Raw genomic sequence first — 8,958 nt, forward strand, 5'->3', positions numbered from 1 at the left:
AGCAATGCTGGGGAGCCTGGCGCCCTCGAGATACAGGGGGGAAGATCGAGAGCAGGAGTGACACATATTACACTCTATTATGTTCCCCTCTATAATATTCCCCTCTATCATATTTCTCTATATAACTTTCCCCTCTATCATATTCCTCTCTTTCAAATTCCCCTCTATCATATTCCTCTCTGTCATGTTACCCTCTATCATATTCTTTATATATCATGTCATGACGTTGGCCTGTGGGTAAGGTTTATGACCCCCATAAATACCTTTCTCCCTTCCCCTCTCTTTCTGACCCTACTGAAGGACTGCTGTCCTGAAGGACTGCTGTCCTGTTAAATATAGAGAGTCTGGGAACATCAAACAAATGGGGAAAGGAACCATATTTTGGTAATAAAACCAGTTGGAAATATGCTTTGGAACGTAATGAGTATGGATGTCAGTTCGGTTGTCATCTGAGACATTATGACTGATGACAGGACGACATAAACTGTACCTGGGAAAGTATACACCCTCTAGTTATCAGAGTCACATGGGATTGTTATGCAATTGAAATGTTTGATATTGAAATTGTTTGTTAGGAGATTAAATGTAATTTTAGCTTCCAAATGAGAGAATTGGGTTTTCATAAGGAAAGTGCCCTGCTTGATCAGTGGCCCACCCCTGTGAAGAGACAGGGGTTATAAACGATGAAACACATCCTTCCCCCTCTCCACTATATAAGCCTTTGATGAAAAGATAACCACATGTTCCAGTACGTGAGGTCTGCAGCCTCTACGTTAGAAGGACACACGTCAAGTACAGAACTAAGCCAACCTCGGCGTGAGCTTTGGTGGCGAATGGTATGAACTTTGAGCTTAATCACTACAGAAGTGATACTTCCTAGCCGTTGAGTTAGCAGCGGCCGCTGAAGACGTGGGCTAGGAAAGGACGGACGACGGATCCAGTCTAACAAACAGACGAAGATACCACCACGTATCCAATTTACCACCAGAGACATTCTTCCGAGGACAGGAAGATCTGTTGGCCAACCCGGCCAGCATCTACGACCAATCTACCGAGCGCAGCTCAGAGTAAATATTTATTGCATTTTCCTTTTCCAAATGGGCGGTAATTTAGAATGCATAAGATAATGTATTAACGATAGCATAGCTGCTGTTTCTTTGTTCCTAAGTCTTCCCGCTCTTTGACTCAAGCCCAACCCCCTTTCTTTGTGTAACCAGCTTTCATACAGGTTCCGTCGACCAGGGATGTTTTCTGTATGACATCATTTGTGTTCTGTGTATTTATAATTCTGCGTGATTGGTTTAAGGATTTTGTAAATAAATAAATAAACCCAATTTTGTATTGCTGATTCAACTTGTTAGCCAGGGTTCGTGAAGATAACCAAGAATTTACAACTTTCATTATGAGACTGAAAATAAGATGATTAAGATGACGGCTATCGATGTAAAAGATTACTAAGTATTTTAAGAGTTTATTCGGAAGATAAAGGCTCTATAAACGTTCTTCCGTGGTGCCCCGACTTTCAAGGTAATTACATTTACATGATTAGCTTAATCAGGTAATATTAATTACAGAGAAAGGATTTTATAGAATAGCATGAAATATCACTTAATCTGGCATAGCCAAAAACACGACAATCATATTCCCTTTATCATTTCCCTCTATTTCATTTTCCACTCTATCATATTCCCCTCTTATAACATTCCTCTATATCATATTCCTCTATGTCATATTCCCTCTCTGGCTGCTTCGAGTGATGTATTGTTGTCTCTACCTTCTTGTCTTGTTTGCTGTTGTCTGTGCCCAACAATGTTTGCGCCCTGTTTTGTGCTGCTGACATGTTGTGTTGCCTCCATGTTGTTGTCATGTTGTGTTGCTAACATGTTGTGTTGTAATGTGTTGCTGCCATGCTATGTTGTCGTCTTAGGTCTCTCATGACGTAGTGTTGTGTTGTCTCTCTTGTCGTGATGTGTGTGTTGTCCTGTATTTTAATTTAATGTATTTATATTTTTAATCCCAGCCCCCATCCCCACAGGAAGGCTTTTGCCTTTTGGAAGGCCGTCATTGCATATAAGAATTTGTTCTTAACTGACTTGCCTAGTAAAATAAAGGTTAAATGAAATAAAAAAATAAAACATCATATTCCCCTCTATCATATTCCCCTTTATCATATTCCTCTCTATCATATCCCCTGTATCATTTTCCTCAGTATCATAATCCTCTCTATCATTTTACCCTCTATCATATTCCTCATATATCATATTCCTCTCTGTCATATTCCTCTGTATTTTATTGCCCTCTATCATATTCCCCTATTTCATATTCCCCTCATCATTTCCCTCTATTTCATATTCTCCTCTTATTACATTCCTCTATATCATATTCCTCTATATCATATTCCTCTGTCATATTCCTCTCTATTGTATTCCTCTATTATATTCCTCTATATCATATTCCCTCTATCATATTCCTCTATCGTATTCCTCTATCATATTCCCTCTATGGCTGCTTTGCGTATTGTATTGTTGTCTCTACCTTCTTGTCTTGTTTGCTGTTGTCTGTACCCAACAATGTTCGTGCCCTGTATTGTCCTGCTAACATGTTGTGTTGCGGAAGTGTTGTTTTTGCCTCCATGTTGTTGTCATGTTGTGTTGCAAACATGTTGTGTTGTCTTGTGTTGCTGCCATGTTGTGTTGATGCCATGTTGTGTTGCCTCCATGTTGTTGTCATGTTGTGTTGCTAACATGTTGTGTTGTCATGTGTTGCTGCCATGCTATGTTGTTGTGTTAGGTCTCTCATTATTTAGTGTTGTGTTGTCTTTCTTGTAGTGATGTGTGTTCTGTCCTATATTTTAACTATTTAATATATTTATATTTTTAATCCCAGAAAGCCTTTTGCTTTTTGGTAGGCCGCCATTGTAAATAGCAATTTGTTCTTAACTGACTTGCCTAATAAAATGAAGGTTAAATTAAATAAATTAATAAAATATCATAATCTCTCTATCATATTCCTCTGTATCACGTTCCTACTATCAGATTCCCCTCTATCATATTCCTCTCTATCATATTCCTCTCTATCATATTCCTCTCTATCATATTCCTCTCTAACATATTCCTCTCTACCCTCCATCCACTCCCCCTCCCTTTCCGTCCTCCTCATCTCAGCACAGCTCCGCTCCATCGGGTAGATTTGGAATTCAACATTTTAACATTGCAACACTCCCCAGATTTGTGAAAAGTAAACATTGTTTGTTTATACTGTGTTATACACTATAACTTGACAAAAATCAAACAGAGAGTAAACCTTATTTATTTAGTTTTTTTATTCCTTTTTTCAATGCATGCAAAAATACAGTATTCCTCCCTGCTCTATCTCTCTATTAACCAGTCTACTCATCCATCTTCAAACTTTCATCCCTTCCCTGCTCTTCTATCACCCTCTCAGTTCCACCTCCAACTGGCTCACTCTTTTTCTTCTTCTCCAGTCTCTTCCTCTCCTCTTTCCTCATCTTTTCTCTCTTCTTCTCCTCCTTTTCTTGAATCTTTCTCTCCATCTCCAGGAACTCAGCTTGAGCTTTCTTTCTCTTTTTCAGCTCCTCAGAACACTTCTTCTCTTTCTTAATCCTGTCTTTCATCATGTCATTATGTATCTTCATCAGCCCCTCTAACCTCTTTTTCTCTGCCTTGTCCTCCTCTTTTCTTTCCTTCTCTCTCTTTTTCTGTTCTAACTTCTCCCTCTTTTTCTCAGCCTTCATGACTTTCTTCTGCTCTTTCTCTCTCTCTTTCATCTCTTTCTTCTCCCTCTTTTTTTGCTCCTCCTCCTTGTTTTTCATCTCCTTTCTCTCTTTCTCGTCATCTTTCAACTTCTTATTCAGTTTCTTACATTCCTCTTTTTCCTCCATCTTCAAAAATGGGATTTTCTGCATGTGGTTCCTGACCAGAAAGCCCACTCTTCCCAGGATGGTCTCTGCTCTCTCTGATGAAACCATCCCATTGGAGCTCTTGGAATGGGCACAGTCCGCATCACACTTCAACCCCTCCCTCGGTCTCACCTCCTCCTGGACGCTCCTCTCTTCACTCTCAATGTCAATGCCTATCCTATAATCCTGACAGGAAGACATTGATTCTAGATGTAATATTGTTCCAATGTGGCACATTCAATACACATTTGAGTGATCAACATACAATGATGGCCTCATGGGGCACACAATTTGGAGGACAGTAATTAAGGTCATTTGTTTTTGTATCCCCATTATATATTCCAAAACCCATAAATGTTAACCCTAGTGAGGGGTGATGTTTCATACTATGAGCAAAGAGCAGCAAGTTTGGGTCAATTCCAGTCAATTCAAGAAGAACTCTAAAATTCCAATTTTCTTCAATGCTTTGAATTGAAATGGAACTGACCCCCAACCCTGTAAAGTAGTAGTGTAAAATAGGACACCTACCTTTGTCTCTTCCAAGGTCCAGGTCCTGGGTTCATCATTGTGGGTTGACAGAGTTAAGTTAGCATCTGGGTCCAGCTGGTGAGCGTGAGGGCAGAGATACACCTCCTTAGTAGTGCCCCTCCCTTTCTGATTTGGATCATTGTGGTCTTTGTCATGGATGCATGCCAGGCTTGGATGAAGTGCTAGGACAGGGTTTTTATCACCTATCAGTTCCTCTCTCTTGACAGTGGATGAAACTGCACTTTCCTCTGTGTCAACTAAGCGCTCTGTGTTGTCCTCAACTGTCTCCCATAGCTGTTTGTGGTCAATGCTGTGGGTACAGGGCAGCCTTAGAGGCAGTGCTGCGGGTGCAGGAGGACTTTTACCAGCCAAAAACTCCTCTTGGAGGACAGTGGACACGGAAGCGGCTGCTTCACTGGCAACTGGACACTTGCTGGTGCCCTCTACTGCCTCCTCTGGCAGTTTGTAGTCATTGTCAAAGACAAGTGGCAGACTTGAAGGCAGCACTGAGGGAAGACGTGTAGCTGCTGATGGATTCTCTCTATCCAAAAACTCCTCTTGGAAGACAGTGGACACGGAAACAGCTGCTTCCCTCGCAACTATCGTCTCCTCTGGCTGCTTATGGTCATTGTCCAAAATGTGTGACAAGCTTGGAGGCAGCCTTGGAGCAGGGCTTTTATCACCCAACAGGTCCTCTCCCTGGACAATGGATGTGCCTACAGTGATCTCTGTGGCAAGGGAGGACTCATTGGCGTCCTCTTTTTCTCCTTGGTCAGTTTGTGGTCAGAGTCACGGATACATGGCGAGCTTGGAGGCAGTGCTCCAGGGTCAGGAGGGCTTTGATCAGCTGCCATGTCCTCCTTTAGGTGAGTGGACACATCATTGGTTGTTCCACTGGCAACTGGACACTTGTTGGTTCCCTCTACTGCCGACCCCGGCAGTTTGTAGTCAATGTCAAAGACACGTGACAGACTTGGAGGCAGCATTGGGACAGGGCGTTTAGCTGCTGATCTGCCCACTCCATCAACAGTAGCTGTACCTGAAGTGTTCTCTGTAGCACCTGAGACCTCATAGGCATCCTCTACTGTCTGCTCTGGTGGCATGAAGTCACCGTCAAAGACTGATGGCAGGCATGGAGTCAGCACTGAAAGAAGACTTCTAGCTGCCCATCGGTTCTCTCTCTTGACAGTGGCCGTGCCTGCAGTAGCCTCTTTGGCAACTCGGTACTCTGTGGCTAAAACAGCAGGCTGGGAGGTTTCCGGGACATTGAATGATTTGCCAATGAACCGCTGAGCCAGTGGTGGGAGGGAGAAAGGATAGAATCTGTCCTCTTCCTTGATATTAGATTTTGCCACTGGAGCAACTGAGACCTCAGTGGTTCCCTCTAATGTCTGCTGTGGTGGCATGGAGTCATCGTTAAAGAAGTGTGGCAGGTATCGATGCAGCATTGAGGAAAGATGTGTATCTGTCGATAAGTCCTCTCTTTTACCAGTACGTACATCTGCAGTGGCCTCTGTGGCAACTGGGCACTCAGCAGGGACAAAGTATGAAAATACAATGAACCGCTGTGCCTCCTGAGCGCGTATGGCCAATTGAGAGGGGGGATGTAACATGGTTGGTATAGGCCTCCGATTGGTGAAAGCCAGTGGTGGGAGGGAGTCAATACAGGGAGCCATGAACTCAGTGAGTGGACGGTTTGTCACATCTCTCACATTCTACGGGAGAAAAAAAACAGACATGTTGAAAGTGATCACATTCAGTACATAGATACTTTATGAGTCAATGCTATTTACTTATACATCACATATACAGTGCCTTCGGAAAGTTTTCAGACCCCTTCACTTTCCCCACATTTTGTTACCTTACAGCCTTATTCTAAAATTGATTAAATCATTTTTTCCCCTCATCAATGTACACACAATACCCCATAATGACAAAGCAAAAACAGAATTGTTCCAAATTCATCACACATTTCTTTTGAAATATCACATTTACATAAGTATTCAGACCCTTCACTCAGTACTTTGTTGAAGCACCTTTGGCAGCGATTACAGCATAGAATATTTTTGGGTATCACTACAAACTTGTGCTTCGGGAATTCTCCCTTTCTTCTCTAAAGATCCTCTCAAGCTAAGTTAGGTTGGATGGGGAGCGTTGCTGCACAGCTATATTCAGGTCTCTCCAGAAATGTTCGATCCGGTTCAATTCCAGACTCTGGCTGGGCCACTCAAGGACATTCAGAGACTTGTCCTGAAGCCACTCCGGCATTGTCTTGGCTTTGTACTTAGGGTCATTGTTTTATTGGAAGGTGACCCTTCGCCCAAGTCTGAGGTCCTGAGCATTCTGGAGCAGGTTTTCATCAAGGATCTCTCTGTACTTTGCTCTGTTCATCTTTGCCTCGATCCTGACTAGTCTCCCATTCCCTGCCGCTGAAAAACATCCCCACAGCATGATGCTGGCACCACCATGCCTCACCGTAGGGATGGTGGCAGATTTCCTCCAGACTTGGCATTCAGGCAAAAGAGTTCAATATTGATTACATCAGACTAGAGCATCTTGTTTCTCATGGTCTGAGAGCCTTTAGGTGCCTTTTGGCAAACTCCAAGCGGACTGTCATGTGCCTTTAACTGAGGAGTGGCTTCCATCTGGCCACTCTACCTTAAAGGCCTGATTGGTGGAGTGCTGCAGAGATGGTTGTCCTTCTGGAAGGTTCTCCCGTCTCCACAGAGGAACTCTAGAGCTTTGTCAGAGTCACCATCGGGCTCTGGTCACCTCCCTGACCAAGGCCCTTCTCCCCCGATTGCTCAGCTTGGCCAGCTCTAGGAAGAGTCTTGGTGGTTCCAAACTTCTTCCATTTAAGAATGATGGAGGCCACTGTGTTGTTGGGGACCTTCAATGTTGCACAGAGTTTTTGGTACCCTTCCCCAGATCTGTGCATCGACACAATCCTATCTCGGAGCTCTACAGACAATTCCTTCGACCTCATGGCTTTGTTTTTGCTCTGACATGCACTGTCTGCTGTGGGACCTTATATAGTCAGGTGTGTGCCTTTCCAAATCATGTTCAATCAGTTGAATTTACAACAGGTGGATTCCAATCACAAAATATCTCAAGGATAATCAGTAGAAACATGATTAACATGAGCTCAATTTCCAGTCTCATGGTAAAGAGTCTGAATACTTATGTAAAACAGATATTTCAACATTTCTACAAACCGGTTTTCACTTTGTCAATATGGGGTATTGTTTGTAGATTGCTGAGAATTTGCATTTATTTCATCAATTTTCAAATCAGGCTGTTACGTAACAAAAGGTGGAAAAAGTCAAGGTGTCCGAATACTTTCCGAAGGCACTGTATATATCTAGTGTCCTCTCAGATGCTCTGCACCAGTCTGTACCAACCCTGGGTCTTCTAGCCAATGACTCAACTAAGTGTAAAAATACATGCACCACACCCAGCATAACATTTGACATTTTAGACATTTAGCAGATGCTTTTGTCCAGAACGACTTACAGTTAGTGCATTCAACTTAAGGTAACTAGGTGGGACAACCATATAATCCTGATATGAAGGTCTACGAGAGATCGCTTGGTCTAGTTTTTTAAAGACAAGACAACCACAAGAACTGAGGACTATGTACATAACAATACTCAAACAGAGAGACAGACACGATACAACACAAGAAAAGATATCAGACAAAATATTGTTAGCTTACATTCCATGGCATATCGCACATTTTGCCCGTATATTGACATATATTTGATTCAATCAATATTATTCAATAGAACTCTAGAAAACTTTGTCAAAGTTGGTCTTGTTACCTCCTCAATCAGGCTTGGCATTTTCCTCGTCTCAAACCAAATCCTCTTCATTTCCTTCTCCTGCTCCCTCTGGATCTGCCACACCAGAGCCAACCTGACTCCCAGCTCCATCACGTAGTCTGTCTGGATCACCCTTTCCTTCAACTGACACTCAGCCCTCCTCTGTGTCAGCGTTGAACCCTCCATGTCTTCCTCCTAGCTAACAATAACTCTGGAAAATACATAACGTTGTAGTAAGTGTAGTGTTGCTCACCAAAGAATAATGCATCTCTTTACAATATGCACACATTTTCTTCCCGTTTACTTACAATGAAGGAAGTCACAATCCTGATCCAGAGATGATTACGCAATAGGCCTATCTGATTTACTAGTAAAAAGTTGGCTACTGGAAAAGTGACCAAGTTCAAATGAATCGATTTTGGCTGTTCCTATCATTATGTGCTCAATATCCTTTATGACATCATCATTGTGATGAAAGCTGTTGCCATTGGAGATGACAAAGCACAACACAGACTTTAAAAAGCAAACTTCAGGCTCTCTCTGTACCTTACTATTGAGCCTTATTCAACCCCTCATGTATCGCCACTCCATATTGGGCCTGGTTCTCACAAACCACACTAATCACTTATATCATATCATTCAAAACGTTTTTGGGGGGGGTAGAAAATCACTCTATCCATGCAGGACCTA

General features: G+C 42.6%; 1 protein-coding gene across 1 annotated transcript; it reads right to left on the minus strand.

Moving 5' to 3' along the window:
• Positions 1–3,347: 3,347 nt before the first annotated feature.
• Positions 3,348–8,454, minus strand: LOC123728323 (histone-lysine N-methyltransferase, H3 lysine-79 specific-like). Its single transcript, XM_045700381.1, has 4 exons — positions 8,269–8,454; positions 5,487–6,162; positions 4,448–5,214; positions 3,348–4,105 (listed from the first exon to the last, which is right to left on the minus strand). Exons 1-4 carry the CDS (start codon positions 8,452–8,454, stop codon positions 3,389–3,391), a joined length of 2,346 nt encoding a protein of 781 aa, XP_045556337.1. The 3' UTR covers positions 3,348–3,388.
• Positions 8,455–8,958: the final 504 nt, after the last annotated feature.

This window comes from Salmo salar, chromosome ssa17 (assembly GCF_905237065.1).
Source record: "Salmo salar chromosome ssa17, Ssal_v3.1, whole genome shotgun sequence".
Lineage (NCBI taxonomy): Eukaryota > Metazoa > Chordata > Actinopteri > Salmoniformes > Salmonidae > Salmo > Salmo salar.